General features: G+C 39.7%; 1 protein-coding gene across 3 annotated transcripts in view; it reads left to right on the plus strand.

Annotated features, from left to right (window-relative positions):
- ascc2 (activating signal cointegrator 1 complex subunit 2) overlaps positions 1-24,471 on the plus strand; it is a 74,578-nt gene that overhangs the window by 40,643 nt on the left and 9,464 nt on the right. For all 3 annotated transcript variants that reach the window (XM_068055107.1, XM_068055109.1, XM_068055108.1), the window contains 5 exons: positions 5,279-5,347; positions 7,896-7,970; positions 9,205-9,394; positions 11,016-11,221; positions 14,822-14,941. In XM_068055107.1, the coding sequence (XP_067911208.1) occupies positions 5,279-5,347; positions 7,896-7,970; positions 9,205-9,394; positions 11,016-11,221; positions 14,822-14,941 (660 nt within the window). The remainder of the gene's footprint in view (positions 1-5,278; positions 5,348-7,895; positions 7,971-9,204; positions 9,395-11,015; positions 11,222-14,821; positions 14,942-24,471) is intronic.

Here is a 24,471-nt window from a genome sequence, read left to right on the forward strand (position 1 = left end):
GTGTAGAGTTAAATTTACTAAATGCCAGTGCATCTCCTCCAGCTCATCCATGAGTGTTAGCAGACTGTTCAACTATGAGGACATTACAGACAAGCCTAATTCTATTCTCACATGATTTTCACACAACCACATCTGCTAGCAAGGGTCACCAGACAGTGTTCATGACTGATTTTTTTTTTTTAACTTCCAATTAGCTTCTGTGCCCACTTCAGTTGATCTGGTAAAGATTAGCCAACTTGGCATAGCCTGAGATTTGCTGTACTTACTAGCCTAACTGGCAGTCTGTTGTCAGTCATGGTTAGAAATCACATCAGTTACAGTCAGAATAGATCTCCAACAAGCCCACAAGGATATGCCCAAAGTCTGGTCAATACACTGGAGAGTTGGTGCCTCCTAATTTGTATGTTCTGACTAACAGGCTGTAGGTTGGAAAGTGATATACAAATAGAAGCCTCAATGGGAGAAAGTTGAATGGGAAGAAGTAGGTTCCACAATGTACTTCCCAGCTAATAGTAAGGTGACAACAGTAGGAGGTGTGCACACCAAATACCTAAAAGCTATTGTTGGTGGGAGTAGAATGGAACAGGAGTGATCTTTGAGAACTGTGTAAGGAATTAATGACTGACTTTGGAGGCCCTTCTCAAGCAAGTAAATGGTATTCTGTTGATCCAACTACGTATGCCTTGCAGAGCCTTGTTGTGGTTTCTATCAAGAAAATGAATCCTGGTGAACACAAAAACTACAAATAAACCTTAATGACATCAATGGCTCTTCAGTTGGTGTTCTAGGTACACCTTTTGTATGCTTTGGAGGAGCACCAAGCAATAAGAAAAGAACAAGTTGAATTTTACTATTAAGTAATATGTAGAGCAGTTGGTAATTTTATGTGAGATTGCCAATCATTTTAAGTCTCCTTAAACAACTTGCATTGTTTTAGTTTATCTTCATAAAGCTTTTTGCCTTCATGAAGAAACTAGAAGCTATAAGAGTGCATTGCCAATTCTTGCAGTTGTATGGGATATGCACTCCAACGTCTGTAGGGATAGAAGACTCACTGAACCAATCTCTTTTGTAAGGAATGAGGCACAACTGCCCATTGTCCTATACCTATATGGAATCATAAGGGTTAGCCTCAAATGGTTGTGGTGCTCCTTTACACATGATGTTGTGTTGCTGGCAGACTTGCCTGTGGTTCTAATGTACATTAGTCATAATCTTCAACAATGGGTTGTAATGGCGGCTGCCAACAAATAAAGTATTGATTTCCATGGCAAGAGGGAATTGCGATGGTATTGACTGGAAATTCTAGGAGACATCTGCCCCAAATCTGGATTTTTATTGGTAACTGGGGGTTCTTGGTGACGGACTTCGGTCTGGACGCAGTTTTCTGGAACCATGCTGTGGAGAGTTAAAGGGAGCTTTTTCAACTTTCCTCAGTGTTGGCAAATTTCCAGTGTACGTTAACCTTGTAGTATGTATGATGTGTGCAAACAGTTTTCTGTCATAGTTCAGGACTCCTAAGCATCCAATGGAAGGGCTTTCTCTTAAGTGACTGGCTAACTTTTTAAAATAAAATAGCCTATTGGGTATCCTAATTTTCTGGTTCAAATGTAGTTGAACAACTATCCATTGTTTTCAAAATGCAACTAAGGGAATAAAATAAGCCATTATTGAATGCCTGAATTTTTATTTTCTACAGCTGGACACAAATTAAACCAAGGCTGTTGTGTAAATGTATTGGCATTGACTAAATATATCTGCTTTGAGCAGTTACATTTTTTAATTCTGAGTTCCTGGAGCATTCATGAAAATAGACAATTCATAAATAGACAATTTATGATTGAGTTTCTACTTTCCACCAACACTAAACTTGAAGTGTAAATCAGGAGTTGGGGCCTGGCCTCATACCAAAGAGAACCAAGACTCCATGAAGTGGGTAGTCTTGCTTTGTTTCACTTTAGCAATACATGGTGTGTAGCTCTTGGCGATGTCAAACTTAGATTACAAAGTGCTCCAGGGAATTCCAAGGCACTTTATAAACCTAATACAAAAGCAAAATACTGCAGATGCTGGAAATCTGAAATAAAAAGAGAGTGCTGGAGATGTTCAGTATCTGTGGATAGAGAAGCAGAGTTAATGTTTCAGATGGATGATCTTTCATCAGAACCATTCTGATGAGAGGTCGTTGACCTGAAACATTAACTCTGCTGCTCTCTAAACAGATGCTGTCTGACCTGCTGAGTAGTTCCAGCATTCTCTGCTTTTACTTTATAAACCTACCTTTTCTCAATGTACTTTAATAAAAAAGCTTCTTTCATCATCCATTCAGGGAACAACTTGATCTATATTTGGATACCAGTCAACCATTGATTCCTCTTACACTTCACCTTCTTCTGACCCTATCTCTCTCAACTTCATTCCTTGCCAGATTTTCACTCTAACCATCTCCTAATCCTGAATGATCTGTCCATAGCAAAGATCTTTAATTCATCTCTCTACATGCACATACACTTCTGCACCTTAACTTAAAACTGCCCATTCTCTCTCTCTTTAACCCCAAAATAATCATGAAACAAATTTGATGCTATGACCATATATTGGAAGGAACTCTGCCTAGCTGATGCTGAATTTCAACAAGCAGCAATTCCTCCTTCTGGACACAACCCCATTACCAAACACCAGATCATAATTTCCCAGACTGTTGTCGATCTTATTTGTTCCCCCTTCCCACAACACACAACTGGAGGACTGTCCCAATACACTACTTTCAACCTGCTCATATCTCACTGAATAGTTTTCTTTTTAGCATAACTCTATTCTGTCCTCTGTTTTCAGAACTCCGCCTGTATTCATGACTCTCTGATGCCTTCTGCCACTTTGGGGCAAGGCAACCTGAAATCAGTCATCTCCTTTTGAGAATTTCAATATGCTTTCAATTTCCACCCATCCCTTCCCTTTTATGCAGTCACTCTCCAGTCCCGTGCTGGACTTCTCTCTACATTTTTTTCATTGGTCTTTCCGCAGTTACCGATTACAAGTCAACTATCTGAATTGTGCTGCTTCCTATAAAGAATATCCCTCTCTCATTGTGTCTCTCATTTGCTCTGATCACTCGTGTTCATACTAGAGCTTCGGCGGGGGGAGTGGGAAAAACAATTCTTATTGGCTGTGGGAATGGTGGGAAGGGGTAGAAGGGCAAATTTGATGAGGTTGGGGGGGAAAGTTCGTGTTGGGACTGAAATTCACTTTATTCCTATCAGACAATAAAAAATCCATTGTGGGGGTTGGGAAAGGGCCTCCAGGTTTTAGTATTCTTTTTCAATAAAATGTGTAGTGACAACCCTTTTAAAACTTCAAATTTATCCTAAGGGCTTGAATCCCTTTAAAAATGGCGCAGCGACGCCAGATGCCATTGCCGGGGATGGAGCAGCCGCCTCTTTTACATCATCGGAGTGGCCGCTGTACCCCTTCCATTATGAGCCCCTCCGCAAAATATCGCGGGAGCTCAGTGGCAGCGCTTCCATGTCGGAAGGCTGCTGAGTTCAAAGCGTACCACCACTATGTGTGGTGTGCTAATAAAATTCAGCCCCAGGGCTCCGATATTTGCAGATAGGGAATGCAGTGGAGAATTCCAAGCAGGGAATCCTGGAAGTACAGGTTTGCAGGATGCCTGGCTGAAATTACCAGCAGGATGCATTTAAAATTTTTCATCAGACTTCCCACCCTGCCTGCCTGCTAGGTGGGAAAATCTGCAGCAAAAGGCCACAGTCGGGGAGGGAGGAGATATCGCGGGGGACAGAGATCATGGTTGGCATGGAGAGATCAGGGTCCAGGTTGTGGCCGATGGAGGTGCAAGATGGGGAGCTGTTGGAGATTGACGGGAGAGACCAGTGAGATAGCGGGAGGTCAGGGTGGGGAGTGAATGGGACGATTTGGAGGTGAGAGATAGGCCAATCGTGGGAAGGGAAGCAGCTGAGCTCGTTGGTCCTGGAGGAAATAATCCTGCTCCTCATGCCCACAAGCAGTGCTGTAAATGCACTTATGGATCAACCCTTATCGCTTCCATTTACCTGCGGAGTTTCCCAGGTAGCACTGTAGCAGTTACATTGGAATCTGCAGCAAACCCCTACCTATGAAGTGGCACCTGCGCAAAACACAAACTGCAGCAGAGGAGACAATGTACCATATCTTGCATATTTGAGTTCAAGCCCATGGCAGATACCATGCACGCTGTTATCTTTCAGGGCTATTAAGATCTTAAAGCAACCAGTAGGACGGTAATCACGCAGATCAGTGCCTAATGGAATACCTGGAATTGATCTCCTGGATAATGCTGTCTTATCAGGTCAACAGCACATGCCAATCCTCCAGCTATCCACCTTAGAACACCATGCCAGTGGAACACAGGAGGAAATACCAGACTGCTGAGGAACAAGCTTTTGAGATGCAGACGGCAGAAGCTTTCTTCCAGGAGCCAGCTGCCGTGAGAGGAGAGCCATTCTCTAGGGAAGAGGGACTTCAGTTATGTGGAGAAGCTGGGGCTGTTATCATTAGAGAAGAGTAGATTGAGAGGAGATTTAATAGAGTTGTTCAAAATCATGAGGGTCTTGACAGTAGATTGGAAGAAACTGTTCCCATTGGTGGATGGTCGCAGACAAGAGGAAGCCAAATTAGATAATTGGCAAAAGAAGCAATGGCAACATGAAGAAAAGCTTTTTTTATGTATTGAGTGGTTAGGATCCAGCATGCACTGCCTGAGAGTGGTGGAGGCATATTCAATTGTGGCTTCCAAAAGAGAATTGGATAATTCTCTGAAAAGTGGGAGGGGGACTAGATGAGTTGCTTCTACAGAGAACTGGCACACACATGGCTTCCGTAAGTGCTGTAACCATTCTATGATTCTATTAACACCTGAAAGGCCTGGCTCTAATTGTTAGGCTATGTCCACTTGTCCTAGATTCCCCAACCAGCAGGAATAGTTTCTCTCTACTCTCAGTTGTGCCTTAATATCTTGAAAACTTTGATCAAATCACTTTTAACCTCCTAAATTTCAGGGAATACAACTCTAATTTGTGTAACCTCGCCTCATAATTTAACCCTCCGAGAGGATTGTTGAGTTGTATATTGTATTTGAATGTTGCACATCAAACTGTTCTTTTCCATATAAGAAAATTCCACTAAAGGAAATTGATTTGGTGAAATTGCTGTCATGAAGCACTTTTAATCGATTTTCTCCAGTAATAAGACCTTTTAACAGCTTTATTTTTCTTTTATGTAGATCTGAGCATATTCTAACTTTTATAGAAGATTTCCTTCAGATCTTTACAGCTCTGCTCCACCAAAAGAGGTAAGGACACAGTAAGCTTTGGAAAGGTTACAGAGAATGCCATCAACAATGTTTTTATGCGCTGCTTCTCATATGTATCTTGTATTTAGAACAATAACCACAACCTGCATTTATATACTGCCTTAAATGTAGTAAAACATCAAACAGGTAGGTTTTGGAGAGCATCTTAATGTGGGATAGAGAGGCTGAGAGGTTTAGGGAGAGAATTCCAGAGCTTGGGACCTAGGTGGCCGAAAGTACAGCCACCAATGGTGGGGCAAAGAGATCAGAGTTGGAGGAATGCAGAGTTGGGCTATAGGGCTGGAGAAGATTACAGGGATAGGAATGAGTGAGACCATGGAGGGATTTGAACACTGGGATGAGTATTTTTAAATTGAGGAATTTGTAAATTGGGAGCCAGTGAAGATCAGTGAACACAGCGATGAACAGGACTTAGTGTAGGTTAGGATACAGACAGTAGAGTTTTAGATGAGCAGAACTTGAGGGGGGGTGGAAGATGCAGCCAGCAAATAGAGCATTAGAATAGTCGATCCTGAAGGTAACAAAAGCATGAATGAGGGTTATGGCAGCAGATAAGCTGAGGCAAGGGCAAAGATGGGCAATGTTACATTGATGGAAGGAGGTAATCTTTGTGATGGGGAAGGACATATAGTCGTAAGCTCAGTTTAGAAGTTGAAATGCAAAGTTAAACAATTAGAGTTGCAGGCAAAAAATAAAATGCTCGAAATGTGAAACAAAAATGGAAAATGTTGGAAACGCAGCAAGTCAGGCATCATATGTAGAGAGAGGACGATGTTAAAGATGAACAGCTCAAAGAGGAACAGAGCCAGAGGAATGGGTGGGGAGAAAAAGAATGGCCTGCGATCGGGTCTTTCATTAGGTAGAAAACAGCTGAATAAATGATAGAAGTGATAATGGTGCAAAAACAACAGGAGACAATATTAGAGAAATTAGAGGAAAAAAATTATGTATCCGAGACCCAGAAGATGCGTGAATGCTTACAGCAGAATAGCAGTCCCAGAAAAAATGGGGGCAGTGGTTAAAGTCTGAAGATATTATAGTCAATGTTAAAGCGGTGCTGGCACAATGTAGGAGGCCTAGGGCAGAGACGTTTGTATAGGTTTGCTGCAAGGTTTGGATAAATCAACAAAATGTTTCTTTTTATTTTAGTATTGTTGACGTTGGTTTATTGGAAAGCCATGACTTGATTTTCTACAAGTCTTCCTGTGTTGCTGACAACTGCTTATCACCCTTGCCTGTAGCTGTACCCTTCTGTCACCTAATGTATGAGAAAAATATAAACATGCATTACTGAAATAAACAGACAACACAAAATAAATTCTGAATGTTTGTCTCGATCTGAATGCGTTTATAAAATCTCCTTTTGCAATATTAATACATATACTAAGTGCAAGGAAATTTCAGTACTCAGAGCAATTCTGAAGTACTAATAATTCATTTTTTTGTTTGTTTATCCAAACCTTGGAGCAATCCCATACAGAGGACGTAGAATTTCTAGTACTCAACTGCAATTTAATCCTTGATAAATCTTCAGTCTTGTCACAAGCATTCTTTTTTTTGTGAATCCCCTAGTTGATCAAGGACATGAGTACATTTATAGTTAACATCCAGAATGTTAGCTACTTCAAGCACAAAAACTGAATTTAAGCACAAAAACTGAATTTAAGCTCCTCGAGATTTTTTAAATAGTAAGTTTTATAAAATTTGTAGCATCGAACTATAAATTTTTTGGGGCAGTATTGGAATTGTAATAGACAAGGAATTGGTCGTCTTAAGGGATTGACTGCTTTAAAGTTTTTAAGAAATCTCTATGGAAAAAAACAGTCTACCTTGGTGAACCTCTTAGATGTAGTGTCAAATTCCCAAATGGAAGGTTAAGAGTTTAAGTACTGGCTCCAGGTGGTGATGGTGGTTATGCTTGCATGTTAACTTTGGGGGAGGGAGTTACTCCATTGCGCCACATAACTCCTACATTCACAATGTACAGTGGTAGCTGAGTCTCTAATTTAGTGGATGAGGGAAGGGCGATATTGTAGGACTAGTTATATGCTGTAGACCTGTACCTTCTGTACAACTATCACAGTCATTAATGAAGAAGCACATGGCTGATCTTTTTGTTCACTGGGTTGAATCTGCAGCTGCAGGAGGTAGGAGTGGAAATCTATAAGGGAGAAACAGCAAAGCAAAAAAGAAATCTTTGCAGTTTTATGAACCGTAATATAAATTTGCATGCCATGACAGATGATCCAGCTTACTACTTCAAAATTGGGAAGGACACATTTATTAAAATCAGTTATTTTTCTTTCCATCACCCAAAAAAAGCAAATATATTTGCAAAAATGTTCTCATAAGTCGTCATCTTTGCTTACTACTGATATCTATCTGTTCCAAAATTATATTTTAGCTAGAATTATACCAAATTATTCAGGTGTGTTATTAAAATTGTAAATGCTGTGGTTGTACACAAGAAATGTATGTCCTCAAAAAAAGTATGTTGTTACATAGAATTTCATTACTCTTTACACAGATTTCTGACAGACTATGATGAGCAGTTTCCAGTGGCTGATGATATCAGCCTTCTACAACAGGCATTTCCTGCACTGTATCCTTTCATCTTTGGATTGAAAATTTGTGACAGCAAAAATTGGAATTGCAGGTCTCGGTTAAGACTGGAGGAAGAAAAAAAAAGTTATTTTATCATTAAATAATGTGGCAAGATAATTCATTCCCTTATGGTCCTTATTATTTAGCTAACTTAATCTACATCTGTAGGTTTACAAATAATTTCTGTGGTATTATAATTTTCTTGTGAATAATTGGAGGAAACATATTTTTCCACTCCTGATACCGCAATGGAAATTACTTGGTAATAAGTGACTAAATGCAGATGGAAAGAATTGCAAGTTTCATGTGCAGTTTGACGGCGAATTGTCATTTTCCCTGCTTTATAAGATATATTACTACTTTAAGAAAACGCTATTGAATATATATTACAGGTATTGGAAAAGTATGACTCAGAACAATTGTGCAGACATGCTCAAAACAAGCACACTAATATGATGCACATAAGTCTTTGACCTCCAACCGTTTTTAGGTGACATACACAAACTAATGTTTAAGGGGAAGAGAAACATAATGGACACTGAGAGCAACAACTTATATATTGGAGCTACATTAAACAGCTGCCCTATGTTCTACAGGATGTTGATCCTAAATAAACTCAACCTATTTATGCACTTGTATTTTGTAGGATTTTTTTGCTTTTTTTTTCTATTTCTTGAATTCCCATATCAGTAGTGCAGACTCCAGGGCCCCACTGTGCATTTCTGTTTTCATGCCTGCCGAACGATCTGACATTAACTGACTGAAAAATGCATTTTCACAGTAGAAAATCTTGTCAATTTCTGTGGCTTTTGTTAACACTATATGTAATGGCAGTCAGGGGAAAAATGGCATCACTATTATAATGAACTTGTGGCACTCACATCCCCCAAAAATATATTTTTTTTGTTGGAGAGTGTTATGAGTATGGAATAGAAATTATTTAGAACTAATGTTGAAGTGGCATAGGAGGATGTTTTAACACAGGAAAACATATTAATCCTGTAAAGCAATTGAAATTAATTTATAGATATGCATTGGACTAGCAACAAATTGGGAAAAATATTTTGTGCAGTTTTTAAAAGTCAATATTGTAAAGAGAAGATTAATTATTTTTGTGTATGTTCTCAGCGTATGAAAGTCATTTTTTAACCTCTACTCATTTCAATCTTGATGAGTGTAGGGTGTGCATCAATATACACTTTGATTTGTATTCATCTTAACTTAAACCGCAGTGATGAAACCAGGACATCTTACATCATCAAAGCTGTTGACAGTGCCTGGGAAGTTAGTGGCAGGAAGAAGCCTACCTTTGCTGTGGGAAATGCTCACATTTCACATGCCTCTGATACCAGTCAAGTTTCAGCTGTAAATGGTGAAATAGAACAAGACCTTAAACAGCTAGAGTCCGAAAATGATGATTATGTAAGTTCAAATAGAGTAGGTTTAGTCTCTACTTCTAATGGCTCTGCGAGTTTATCCATTGAACAACTGAGCTTTCACAGACCAGGAAGGTAACTGGTTCAACCCAGTCTTCGCTGCCAGTAGGGGTATAATTGACATCCGTGGCTTTGGGTTAGGGAAGGGATAATTAACAAGAGTTCCTGTTCCTATCTAGTGACTGTTGCTGAAAGTCTGCATGTAAATATTTGATGAGGTCAAGACTGGAGTCTTATTGCCACTGTTGTTAAATCGGCTGCACTCACTGTCATCTCTCAAAATCTGAGATGATTCCACAGATGCTGGAACCCCTCTGGTACCTGAAAACTTCATATCACACTGAATAATCAATTTCTTCAGAAGAAAAAAATCTAGAGTTTTGTTCAAAGTAACACCATTGAAGCTGCAGAAAGGATGGGCGGCGCAGTGGTTAGCACCGCAGCCTCACAGCTCCAGGGACCCGGGTTCGATTCTGGGTACTGCCTGTGCAGAGTTTGCAAGTTCTCCCTGTGTCTGCGTGGGTTTTCGCCGGGTGCTCCTGTTTCCTCCCACATCCAAAGACTTGCAGGTGATAGGTAAATTGGCCGTTGTAAATTGCCCCTAGTGTAGAGAGGTATTGGGGAATATGGGGTTACTGTAGAGTTAGTATAAATGGGTGGTTGTTGGTCGGCACAGACTCGGTGGGCCAAAGGGCCTGTTTCAGTGCTGTATCTCTAAATAAAAACTAAATAAAATAAAACAGTGATTATATTGTGTGAACATGTTATTTCTGTGTAGTTCTAATAGATCACAAAGTCAGCTCAGTATTGAGTTATTCAAACTGGTATACCCTCAGTCTTCTGTGGCAGGCATGGTGGAGGGTTGGAATGGTGTATGGAGCAATTTGCTGAGGAAAGTAAAAATAATGGAGAGACTCGTTCATTCCCACCTCTGTTTACACTACATGTGTGATAATGGGGTGCTGAGACCCAGAATCTCAGCTGAAGCAACAAGTGCAATGAGAAGAAGCAAAAGTAATGTTCCTAAAAAGCCTGAGGCCAGCAATTCAAATCTACACTTTTGTTATCAAGGAGTTGAGTTTAATGGGGAAAGATGTTCATAGCGGACAAATGTCCTTCTGAAATTAAATGAATGGAGAAGGGGATTGAGAAAAAACTAAGAACAATGCTAAAGTTAGGGTTCAAATTGGTATTTGACAAATTGTAAGCTTTAGTTGACGGATTATTCTTTCTCTGTTCGTGATTTCCTTCTTCAATTTATTTATGAATTGTTGCTGTAATTCCACCCTTCCACCAGTGATGATACTGCAGTGCTTCCATTGAAAGGAGAGTGTAATTACACTGTGACAAGTTTACATAGCTAGTTTCCATTCTAAAAGTGGGTGTAGGAATTTATAATGGGAAAAATTGACATGAAGAGCATGCAGACTTAAAATGTCAAATTATTTTTGTTACTTTAAAGAATATATTGTGAGAATTTTAGTTCTGATAGGGTTTAGCAAAATTAAATTTAGTTAGATTAATAAATGAGTCAGATCAGATACTCATATGAAAAATGTAGCTTTTAGCCATTTACTGAAATTGTGTATTCCTGTTTTTGTAAATAGTGTGCAGGTGCAACAGCTGCCAAAATAACGGGAGTAGAGCTGGAATCTTTAATTTCTCAGGTGAAGGACATTTTACCACACCTTGGGGAAGGCTTCATCCTTGAATGTCTGGAAGAATATAATTACGATGCAGAAAAAGTAATTAATAACATCCTCGAAGATAAAATACTGCCTTCCCTTGGCAAACTGGACAGAACTCTTCAGAGGTAAGAAATCGAAATGCTGTTCTTTGGATTGAAGCTTTGTGTGCAAAATACCACCTTTTGTTTCCCCTTAAAGGCAGTCTTACATTGTTTTGAATGTTCTGTGATATTAAGAATTAGTAAATAAGTTTAGTTTGTCTTTGTGGTGGGCAAGCTCTTTGGGGTTTCTATTTCACTGAATATTTAGCTTATGATGATGACTTACCATTCTGAGAATGCAACTTTTTGAGAGCAAAGCTAATATTGGCACCTTTTGTTTTTTTTTGATTGCTTTATAAAGTTCTATCCGTAAAAGTGTAAGAAATAAAACACTTAATTTTACCTTATTTTCTTACGTAAATTAGGAGATAAAGCACTACACAAATGTAAGTTTTTCTTTTAGCATATACGACATTTTTTCAGCTTGCTCCTCACCATGGCTTCTCAATTTAATAAAAAGGTTAATTAGGTAATTGACTTATTCAAAAACTTAAAGGTCAAGTTCTTATGAAAGTTGTAAAAAACATAGAATGAATTAGGCTTATTAGCTTTTGATTCATTTTCTCCCCATTAACAGCATTAGTCAATTTCTCACTGCTGTTTTAATTAACAAATATCTTTCTTTAAACCATATTGTGTTCATTTTTAGCTTATGTGATGTAATAATTTTGAATAATACAAGCTAGATGTATATCACAAATTTTAGAGTTTATGGCAAAATATGTTTCACATTCCTTTAGACACTGGTCATATTTGGTAGCATCCCATTGATCAAGACTTTGTATTGCTTTAAGTTCTACCAAAAATTCTAAGATCCAGTATGTGGAGGGTCTAAGTTCAAGCTTTCCAAGAATTCTTAATTCCAGTGAAAGGAGATATCAGGTTGGAACTGTGTTTGTCTTATTGGCCCTGATTCATTTCCCAGCAATAATTGGTATGATGTTCACACCGATGCCTGAGTAGCATTAGGCAAAGTGTTCAATTGCCTTTGTGTAGTTAAGATGCTTTTAACTATATCTGGTATCTGGATTCTGTTTTAGGAACCTGGGATCCGTCAAATCCAAAACAACAAAGTTTATGTTGTTTTGTGTTTGATTATTTTACATCCTATGAGTGGACACAGCTAATACAGTTGATCTGAGTGTGAACCTGTGCTGTATGTAGCTAGCTTAGCTGTGTTTAAATACCACCTTGGATAGTTAATTATCCATAGGATTCTTTTATATTAAAAGTCTTGCATACAATGTGCAATTTCTGTAATTGTTACATTTACTTCCAATTATACTGCAGCCCTCAAGCTTTGTTGATTGGATCAATTTAAGATAACAGAAAATCACAATTGAAGAGTTAGGAGATGCATAAATCATAAGCAAGGGGCTTGATATACTTGTTGAAGGCAGTATGTACAATTTCCCAGAATGTATTCTTGGTATTTTCCCAGTCCCACTCTTCATTATTCAGTATCTTTTTTTAATATTTCAAGAAAAGCTACAGCACAAATTTTCATAAGTATTTAGGTAAAGTTTATATTGAGCGTTTTTAAATGGGCAATGCTTGCATTTGTGTGAGAAATACTTAATTGACCCAGTTCAAACATGGCTCACAGTACAGATTTGGGGAAGCATTTATTTTTGAATTTCAAACAATCTAAACTGGAAAAGACACAATTTATCTGTATAATAATATTTTAGTTTGTTTTTGAAAATTCTTTCAATACAAACTGAACAGTGAGTTTGCGTAGGATTTAATTAAACATTTTAGCAGTTATTTTATGTAGTTAATGTGACAAACTGAGACAGAGACAAACTGACTGTCCTGTTTACATTTACAATTGAGAAATGGTGAGGGATAAAAATTACATGCATACAGATAATTGAATACATATATTGATAAAGATCTTTCATTTACTGGTTTCATGCACCTTTGTCTATTATTCCAGGACCATGTACTAAAAACAGAATTTGACTTAGTCACCATAAATCGATGCCTTTTTGGTGATACATTGTGTATATGTGGCATGGTACCACTATTGTTTTAAAACAACATATTCTTTGTTTCACCATAAGCAGCACAAGACATATGATGCTTCTTAATAGTAAATAATTTAATGAAATTTTGCGATGACACTTGAACTAGGGCATCAGCTTCAGCATGTCTGCTGAAAGGAATAGCAATTTCTTTACAGGTCCTGATGTAAATTTTGTATTTCCTTTTTTCCCCACCCTCCAGCCTCCCAGGGCTTTAAATTGGTTCAAGGTCTTTGGAATGGCTCAAAAGTAAATTTCTACCGGGGCTGTTTCTAAAAGATCTGTGGAGTGCATGTACTCGAGATACTTCTGAAGTGAAGGGTTGTATGTTTTGAATAAAAATGTCTCCCAAGCTAATGTCTTTTTAATTAATGTGGAAGAGCTCCATAAACATGTTTATAATGGTACTTACCCTTACTGTTAGCTATTGCTTTAAAATTAAAAAGTAATGGATTGAATTAAAGGTTACTGCATGTACCCAACAACATAAAGACCACAGGAATTAAGCTCTAGGGTTTCTCACACTTAAAAGCAATCTATTTTAGACATTTAATATCCTTTGATTCCAACTCAATTGTATGACCTACTATAATTTGTAAATTCCTAAAACTTAGTTTTCTAATTTTCATCTTTCATTCTCCAGTGTCAAACATTAAAATCTCAATTTTAATTTCATAATTTTCTTAATGTCTTTATTGTCATAAATTGATAACCATACAATCTAATACCAGTCTCCAACAAGAGAGAATCGAACTATCTCCGCTTGACATTCAACAGCATGACCATCGCTGATGATCCCCCACAATCAACATCCTGCAGATTGTCATTGACCAGAAACTGAACTGGGGCAGCCACATAGAAACAGTGGCTACAAGAACAGGTCAGAGGCTGGGAATTCTGCAGCAAGTAACCCACCTCCTGAGTCCCCAAAGCCTGTCCACCATCTACAAAACCCAATTCAGGAGTGTTATGGAATACTGTCCACTTGCCTGGATGAGTGCAGCTCCAACAACACTCGGGAAGCTCAACACCATCCAGGACAAAGCAGCCCACTTGATTGGCACCCCATCCACCACCTTAAACATTAACTCCCTCCACCACAGATGCACAGTGGCAGCATTGTGTACCACATGCAAGATGCACTGCAGCAACTCACCACACCTCCTTCAACAACACCTTCCAAACAGGCAACCTCTTCCACCTAGAAGGACAAGGGCAGCAGACGTGTGGGAACACCACCTGCAAGTTCCTCACGCGCCATCCTGACTTGGAACTATATCGCCGTTTCTTCACTGTCGCTGGATCAAAATTCTGGAATGCCCTCCCTAACAGCACTGTAGGTGTACCCACACCAGATGGACTGCAGCGGTTCAGGAAGGCAGCTCACCATCACCTTAAGGGCAATTTGAGATGGGCAACAAATGCTGGCATTGCCAGTGACACCCACATCCCATGAAGCAAATTTTAAAAAGCTGACTGATAGCAAAACATTTTTAAAGGATGTCTTGTAGAATGTAATAATCTCCTAAATACAAATTATAAGTGCGGTGTTCTACGTAGCAGTGCTGAATAATTTTATGTTTTTTGTTTTCATAAGGCAGGTGAAAAAGGACCAGGAATCAATTCTGTCAACAAGAAGAAATGTTTATGACCATGATGAGTTTGATGTTTACAGCAAAAATTCTGTGGACATGTCCAAAATTTGGAAAGGCAAAAAGTGAGTTTGACACCCGAAATCACAACCTGTCATTTAATAGTTATTACAGGAGTGTTGGATTGAATCTTATTCAATGTTCCCTCTAAGCTGCATGGCTGTACAGCAACCCTAAAGTTTCCACATAGGCTGCACACAAGTTGGCTCCTTTAAGTTCCCGCGTAAGTTCAGGGCTACGCAAAAAAATTTAAAGAGCCGTGCAATCCAAAACAAAAGGGTGTGTTAATCCTAATGTATTATTGGTTGATTCAGAATTCTATGCACTTACCTAGCAAAACATGTTGCAAATCTTTTACAGTGCAGCTCTGTTTAAAAATTTAAAATGAGGCGAAAAGGGTACATTTGACACACAAATGATTAAATACCATTTCCCCTAGTAGCTCAGTGGTTGAATGCACAGCATGTAGTTCTCCGGTTTGATTACACGCGCGTATTTTTAAACTTTTCTCTTGTGTGCTTTTGTGCTTACTTCCTGATGGGACAATGGGGTCTGGTCTGCAGTGGTCTGAATAACCACTGACCATATCCCTGTATGACTGGGCATTGGTGTGGGGGGCAGTGGGGAGTTAATAGTGGTGGTGGATGGTAGTTGTTGTGATTCAACAAAAAGAAATCAAAACATTTTTTGTTTTTACCCCCAAAATTATATTCCTCTTCTCTGCACTACACAGTTGGGTAGCTCAACTACAAACTGATAAAATTCTACTGAGGCATGCACATCTCAGTGACCAACCCTAAGAATTAAACATGGTAGCTCCCCTTTCAATGTCTAACTTCAAGCTTCCAGAGCTTCTGCCAGAACGTGCATTTTAGTAGATTTGTGAGCAAGAACAAAACTACATAAGTGGGGTTGAGCCATTTGTGTTGTCTTTAGGAATATCGGTTGTGAATTAGCCTGATCTCTCACTTCGATTATAGCAACATCCATTCTGCTTCTCAGTGAGAAAGCACATTATATCTGTAGTTCTCTACTTGATGAATGCCTACATGGCCCATCAGGTTGAGGCAGCGAGCAGGTGGAAACTTTTCTACTGCCTTCAATTCTGAAATATTTGGGATTACAAATTCACATTTTATTTTGATATTTTCATTTCCATATTTAATCTTGCATGTATTTTATAATCTTCTGCTATGAATCCTAGATAATCTTTAAATTTGTAACTGTCTTTTTAAGCTGCCAATTATACTTTTAGAGGTTTACAGCTTATGTGTAAATATCAGCATGTTACCTGAGTAAGTTAAACCTTTGATAATCTAATGGATAAAGACATCACCTGGACTAGTAATAAGCTATACAGACCATTCGGTCCCAGCTTTCAATTCCTGGCTCATGCCAAGTTAATTGATCTCAATTAGGGCAGTAGTTGAGGTGGTACAGTTGGCTTTATTGCCCTTGGAGAAATGGCAGCCAGGTTTTCAGTTCCTGACAGTTTTCTACTGACCTCTGCTGGAAAATGTCTGTATGGATGTTGCATGAAGACAGGATCAAGTTTAACAAATGGCTAGCATGGGAACTAAGTAATCATGTACCATGTCAAATAGCCTGCCAGTGCTCTCTCTCTTAAAATTACACTGGCGAATTACCATAAAACAAAGTATCAGAGGGTTGTTGGCACTAGTAGAATAACACACCAAGAGTCAGCCCTGTGAGGAGGGAAAAGAGAAAAAGAAAGTTGGCAGCAGAAAATAGTGCTGCATCAAATTTATGTTTTTCTCTTCTTTAGACACTGGACCATGTGCAGACATGTTAAGTTGTGTCCTGTGAACTGTGATAATCTTTGTATATTTTGAATATCTTTATTATCTTTTGTTATCTTTGCGGGAGGACACCTCAGAGGGGTCGTGCAGCGAGGCAATATGGGTGGAGCTCAGGAATAGGAAGGGTGCAGTCACGATGTCGGAGGTTTTCTACAGGCCTCCCAACAGCCAGCGGGAGGTAGAGGAGCAGATATGTAGACAGATTTTGGAAAAATGTAAAGGTAACAGGGTTGTAGTGGTGGGTGATTTTAACATCCCCTATATTGACTGGGACTCACTTAGTGCTAGGGGCTTGGATGGGGCAGAATTTGTAAGGAGCATCCAGGAGGGCTTCTTGAAACAATATATAGATAGTCCAACTAGGGATGGGGCCGTACTGGACCTGGTATTGGGGAATGAGCCCGGCCAGGTGGTCAAAGTTTCAGTAGGGGAGCATTTCGGGAACAGTGACCATAATTCCATAAGTTTTAAGGTACTTGTGGATAAGGATGAGAGTAGTCCTCGGGTGAAGGTGCTAAATTGGGGGAAGGCTAATTATAACAATATTAGGCAGGAACTGAAGAATTTAGATTGGGGGCGGCTGTTTGAGGGTAAATCAACATCTGACATGTGGGAGTCTTTCAAATGTCAGTTGATTAGAATCCAGGACTGGCATGTTCTTGTGAGGAAGAAGGATAGGTTGGGCAAGTTTCGGGAACCTTGGATAACGAGGGATATTGTGAGCCTAGTCAAAAAGAAAAAGGAAGCATTCGTAAAGGCTGGAAGGCTAGGAACAGACGAATCCCTTGAGGAATATAAAGACAGTAGGAAGGAACTTAAGCAAGGAGTCAGGAGGGCTAAAAGGGGTCATGAAAAGTCATTGGCAAACAGGATTAAGGATAATCCCAAGGCTTTTTATACGTATATAAAGAGCAAGAGGGTAACTAGGGAAAGGGTTGGCCCACTCAAGGACAGAGAAGGGAATCTAAGGTGTGGAGCCAGAGGAAATGGGCGAGGTACTAAATGAGCACTTTGCATCAGTATTCACCAAAGAGAAGCACTTGGTGGATGATGAGCCTTGGGAAGGGAGTGTAGATAGTCTCAGTCATCTCATTATCAAAAAGGAGGAGGTGTTGGGTCTCTTGCAAAGCATTAAGGTAGTTAAGTCCCCAGGGCCTGATGGGATCTACCCCAGAATACTGAGGGAGGCAAGGGAAGAAATTGCTGGGGCCTTGACAGAAATCTCTGCATCCTCATTGGCTACAGGTGAGGTCCCAGAGGACTGGAGAATAGCCAATGTTGTTCCTTTGTTTAAGAAGGGTAGCAAGGATAATCCAGGAAATTATAGGCCGGTGAGCCTTACACCAGTGGTAGGGAAATTATTAGAGAGGATTCTTCGGGACAGGATCTACTCCCATTTGGAAACAAACAAACTTATTAGCGAGAGGCAGCATGGTTTTGTGAAGGGGAGGTCGTGTCTCACTAATTTGATTGAGTTTTTTGAGGAAGTGACTTCAGTAAAGCCTTTGACCAGGTCCCTCATGGCAGACTGGTACAAAAGGTGAAGTCACACGGGATCAGAGGTGAGCTGGCAAGATGGATACAGAACTGGCTCAGTCATAGAAGACAGAGGGTAGCAGTGGAAGGGTGCTTTTCTGAATGGAGGATATGACTAGTGGTGTTCCACAGGGATCAGTGCTGGGACCTTTGCTCTTTGTAGTATATATAAATGATTTGGAGGAAAATGTAGCTGGTCTGATTAGTAAGTTTGCGGACGACACAAAGGTTGGTGGAGTTGCGGATAGTGATGAGGATTGTCAGAGGATACAGCAGGATATAGATCGGTTGGAGACTTGGGCGGAGAAATGGCAGATGGAGTTTAATCCGGACAAATGTGAGGTAATGCATTTTGGAAGGTCTAATGCAGGTGGGAAGTATACAGTAAATGGCAGAACCCTTAGGAATATTGACAGGCAGAGAGATCTTGGCATACAGGTCCACAGGTCACTGAAAGTGGCAACGCAGGTGGATAAGGTAGTCAAGAAGGCAAATGGCATGCTTGCCTTCATCGGTCGGGGCATAGAGTATAAAAATTGGCAAGTCATGCTGCAGCTGCACAGAACTTTAGTTAGGCCACACTTAGAATATTGCGTGCAATTCTGGTCGCCACACTACCAGAAGGACGTTGAGGCTTTGGAGAGGGTACAGAAGAGGTTTACCAGGATGTTGCCTGGTCTGGAGGGCATTAGCTATGAGGAGAGGTTGGATAAACTCGGATTGTTTTCACTGGAACAACGGAGGTGGAGGGGCGACATGATAGAGGTTTACAAAGTTATGAGCGGCATGGACAGAGTGGATAGTCTGAAGCTTTTTCCCAGGGTGGAAGAGTCAGTTACTAGGGGACATAGGTTTAAGGTGAGAGGGGCAAAGTTTAGAGGGAAAGTGCGAGGCAAGTTCTTTCCCCAAGGGTGGTGAGTGCCTGGAACTTGCTGCCAGGTGAGGTGGTGGAAGCAGGTATGATAGCGACGTTTAAGAGGCATCTTGACAAATACATGAATAGGATGGGAATAGAGGGATATGGTCCCCGGAAGTGCAGAAGGTTTGAGTTTAGGCAGGCATCAAGATCGGCGCAGGCTTGGAGGGCTGAATGGCCCGTTCCTGTGCTGTACTTTTCTTTGTTCTTTACATATCTTGTATATTAACTTCTTGTAATAGGAAACATGCCACTTAAAATTCTATTCAGTGTCTGCATTGAGCACTCAAATCATTACAGGCACCGTTTACTCTTTCTTAATCATGTGCTTTGATCCTAACTTCAAAAAATAATTTATTACTACACAAACATGGCATTATCTGCTTCCTAGAGTAGACATCCTTTCTTTGGCAAGATTATCCATTCGAGCCAGCTTTATGGTGTTAACTCATACTCATTAGTAGCTGGATTGAAGCTGCACAAACTAATTTAGGATCTTTACTGTTGTCAAGGGAGCTTGTATCCAATTCATCAGTTTGGCCTGCATTAAAATTCAGATCCCAAATATGAAGACCAGTTCCAATTCTTCATTATTGTCATTTATGGTTTACTTATTATAGAACATTCACCCAGTCTGGGATGGGATACTTCATAGGTTGCTGAAAGTAGAGAGAGCAAAGGCTCAGGTCACAACCTTCCAATCCTCTTAAGATATGTGAGCGATGTTAGAGGACTGGATGATTGCAAATTTTACATCCCTGTTCAGAAAAGGGGAGAGGGATAAAACTGGCAACTGAAGACTCGTTCTAACATTGGTGTTGGGGAAACTTTGAGACAATAATTGTCGCATGAAAACTAGGAGTTCATAAATGACAGGATGGATTTTTTAAAGACAAATTATGTTTTACTAACTTTTTTGAGTTTTTTGGCGTAACAAAGTGTTGATGAAAAGTAGTACAGTTGATGTGTGTATGGGCATTTTTCAAAAGGCATTTGATAAAGTACCACATAATAGACTTGCTAGCAAAATTGAAGCATATGGGATTAAAGGGGCAATGACATTGAGGATACAAAACTGGCTAACAGGCAGAAAGCAAAGTGAACTGTTGTTTTCAATCTGGAGGGAAGTTGTCCCCCAGGGATCAGCATTGGGACCACTCCTCTTTTTGATGCATATTAATGTTCTGAACTTGGGCGTACAGGGCATAATTTCAAAGTTTGCAGATGACATGAAACTTGTAACTAAAGTAAACAGTGAGGTAGATAGTAACAGACTTCAGGAGGATGTAGACCGGCTGGTGAATTGGGAAGACATGACAGGTACAATTTAGTACAGAGAAGTGGTAAGTGATCATTTTGGTAGGAAGAATGAGTAATATCGACTAAATGGTAAAATTTTCAAGTGGGCACAGGAACATAGAAACTAGGGGTGTACTTGCACAAATCTTTGAAGGTGGAAGAACAAGTTGAGAAGGCTGTTCGGAAAGCATATGGGATCCTTAGCTTTATAATCAGAGACATGAGTACAAAAGCAAGGAAGTTACAGTATTCCTTTATAAATCACTGGTTAGGCCCCAGCTGGAATATGGAGTCCAATTTTGGGCACCACACTTTAGGAAGGATGTCAAGGCCTTAAAGAAGTTGCAGAAGAGATTTACTACAATGGTACCAGGGATGCAAAACTTCAGATATGTGGAGAGGCTCAGAAGCTATGGTTGTTCTCCTTAGAATAGAGAAGGTTAAGGGATGATTTAATAGAGGTGTTCAAAATCATGAATGGTTTTGATAGAGTAAATAAGGAGAAACTGTTTCTAGTGGCAGAAGAGTTGGTAACTATAGGACACAGATTTGAGATAATTGGCAAAAGAACCAGAAGTGAGATGAGTTTTTTTTTTAACACCATGGCTTGTTATGACATTGAATGCATTGCCTGAAAGGATGGTGGAAGCAGATTCAATAATAATTTTCAATAAAATTGGCCTACTACTTGAAGGGGAATAATTTTCAAGGCTGTGGGGGAAAAGGCAAGGGAATGGAACTAATTGAATAGCTCTTTTTCAAAGAGCTGACGCAGACATGATTGAATGAATGGCTGCTTTCTGTTGTATCCTTGTGTCATTCTATTGCAGTAACTTGGGAACAGTGTAACTTCCAAATCACCCTTTGTACTGTTACGAACGCTGGATTTCGTAACATGATAATGTTTTAAAAACTGATTTTTGAACGTTTAAGATGGAATCCAAGAAGTCAGGTGAAATTGTTGACACTGTTCCCTGCAGCAAAGAGCGAGGGTCCAGAAGGCTATGTTGCTTGCCCAGTGCCAGGGTTCAGGACATCTGCTCAAATCTGGAGAGAAATTTACAGTGGGAGGGGGAGGATCCAGTCGTCATGGTCCATGTAGGTACCAACAACATAGGCAGGACAAGGAAAGAGGTTTCTGCATAGTTACTAGGAGGAGCTAGGCAGCAAATTGAGCAGAACCTCAAAGGTAATAATCTCTGGATTATTACCTGAGTCACATGCAAATTGGCACAGGCCAAATAAGATTAGAGAAATGAATGCGTGGCTCAAAGACTGGTGTGGTAGAAGTGGGTTCGGGTTCGTGGGGCACTGGCAGCAGTACAGGGAAAATTGGGGGCTGGACCCTTGGGATGGTCTTCAGCTGAACCGTGCTGGGACCAGTGTTCTAGCGAGCCGCATAACTAGGGAAGTAGAGAGGGTTTTAAACTAAATAGTGGGGGCCAGGGATTAAATTTGGGAATATGTGGTAAATTTAAAGAGTAGAGACAAGGCAAGAGAGAAAGGTATTAATATGGAAAATGATAAACAGACCATGACAGGAAGGGACAGAGAGTATAAGCCTTCGGATAAATCAGCAAAAAATGGCTAGAGGTTACAAAGATAATTAAAGGACAAAACTAAAGGCTCTGTATCTGAATGCACGTAGCATTCGAAACAAAACAGATGAACTGATAGTGCAAATAGAAATAAATAACTACGATCTGATAGCCATTACACAGACATGGCTGCAGGACGACATAGATTGGGACCTGAATATTGAAGGGTACATGGCATTTAGGAAGGACAGGAAGCTAGGTAAAGGTGGAGGGATGGCTAAGTTAATTAATGATGGTGTTAGCGCAATAGAGAGGGATGACCTAAGTTCAGGAAACCAGGATGTAGAAGCGGTTTTGGTAGAGATGAGAAATGATAATGGCAAGAAGTCACTTGTGGGAGTGGTTTACAGGCCCCCTAACTAACCACACGGTAGGAGGGGGTATAAGGGAAGAAATAATGGGAGCTTGTCAGAAAGGTACAGCAATAATCATGGGGGATTTTAATCTACATACAGACTGGAAAAATCAGATGGGCAAAGGTAGCCTAGATGGGGAGTTCATAGAATGTTTTCGGGATAATTTCTTGGAACAGCACGTTCTGGAGCCAACCAGAGAGCAGGCTATACTAGACCTAGTATTGTGCAACAAGATAGGATTAATTAATGACCTCATAGTGAAAGTGCTCCTAGGCAGCAGTGATCATAATATGATTGAATTTTACATTCAGTTTGAGGGAGAGAAGAGTGGGTCTAAGACTAGTATTTTAAACTTAAATAAGGGCAATTATGAGGGCATGAAAGCAGAGCTAGCTAAAGTGAACTGAGAAAGTAGGTTAAAGGATAGGTCAATAGAGACGCAGTGGCAGACATTTAAGGGGATATTTCAGAATATACAGAATAGAAACATTCCAACGAGAAAGAAAAATTCCAAGGGAGGACCCACCATCCATGGTTAACTAAAGAAGTTAAAGATAGTATAAAAATTAAAGAAAAAGCATATAATTACGCAAATATGTGTGGCAGGTCAGAAGATTGGACAGAATATAAAAAACAGCAAAGAATGACAAAAAGATTAATAAAGAAGGAAAAATTAGAGTACAAGAGAAGGCTAGCTAGAAATGTAAAAACAGGTAGTGAGAATTTCTATAGATATTTAAAGAAGAAAATAGTTAACAAAGGGAGCGTTTGTCCGATAGAAAGCGAGTCTTGGGAATTAATAATGGAAAATAAGGAGATGACAGATGAATTGAACAGGTATCGGTCTTCACTATTGAGGATACAAGTAACATCACAGAAATAGCTGTAAATCAGGAAATGGAAGGGAGGGAGGAACTCGAGAAAATTACGGTCACCAGGGAAGTGGTACTGAACAAATTGTTGGAGCCGTAGTCTGAGAAGTCCCCGGGTCCTGATGGAGTTCATCTTAGGGTATTAAAAGAAATGGCTAGTGAAATAGTTGATGCGTTGGTTTTAATTTTCCAAAATTCCCTAGATTCAGGGAAGGTTCCATGAGATTGGAAAGTAGAGAATGTACTCCTTTATTCAAAAAGGGAGAGAGACAGAAAGCGGGAAACTACAGGCCAGTTAGCTTAACATTGTCTTAAGGAAAATATTAGAAGCTATTATTAAAGACATTATAGCAGGTCATTTAGAATAATTCAAGGTAATCAGGCAAAGTCAACATGGTTTTGTGAAAGGGAAATCATGTTTAATCAATTTACTGGAGTTCTTTGAAGAGGTAACATGTGCTGTGGAAAAAGGGGAACCGATGGATGTACTGTACTTAGATTTTCAGAAGGTATTTGATAATGTGCCATCAAAGGTTATTGCAGAATATAAAAGCTCATGGTGTTGGGGGTAACATATTGGTATGGATAGAAGATTGGCTAGCTAACAGGAAACAGAGAGTAGGCATAAATGGGTCATCTTCTGTTTGGCAAGATGTAACGAGTGGTGTGCCACAGGGATCAGTGCTGGAGCCTCAACTTTTTACAATTTATATAAATGACTTGGATGAAGGGACCGAAGGTATTGTTAAATTTGCTGATGGCACAAAGATCAGTTGGAAAATAAGTGTGACGAGGACATAAGGAGGGTACAAAGGGATTATAGATAGGTTAAGTGAGTGGGCAAAGATCTGGCAAATGGAGTATAATGTGAGGAAATGTGAAATTGTCCAATTTGGCAGGAAGAATAAAAAAAACATTATTTAAATGGTGAGAGATTGCAGAGCTTTGAGATGCAGAGGGATCGAAGTGTCCTGGTGCAAAAGATTAGTATGCAGGTACAGCACGTAATTAGGAAAGATAATAGAATGTTATCGTTTATTGTGAGGGGAATTGAATACAAAAATAAGGAGGTTATGCTTCAGTTTTACAGGGCATTGGTGAGATCACATCTGGAGTACTGGGTACAGTATTGGTCTCCTTATTTAAGGAAGGATGTATATGCATTGGAAGCAGCTCAGAAAAGGTTTACTGGACTAAT

Source organism: Heterodontus francisci, chromosome 23 (genome assembly GCF_036365525.1).
Source record: "Heterodontus francisci isolate sHetFra1 chromosome 23, sHetFra1.hap1, whole genome shotgun sequence".
NCBI classification, from domain to species: domain Eukaryota; kingdom Metazoa; phylum Chordata; class Chondrichthyes; order Heterodontiformes; family Heterodontidae; genus Heterodontus; species Heterodontus francisci.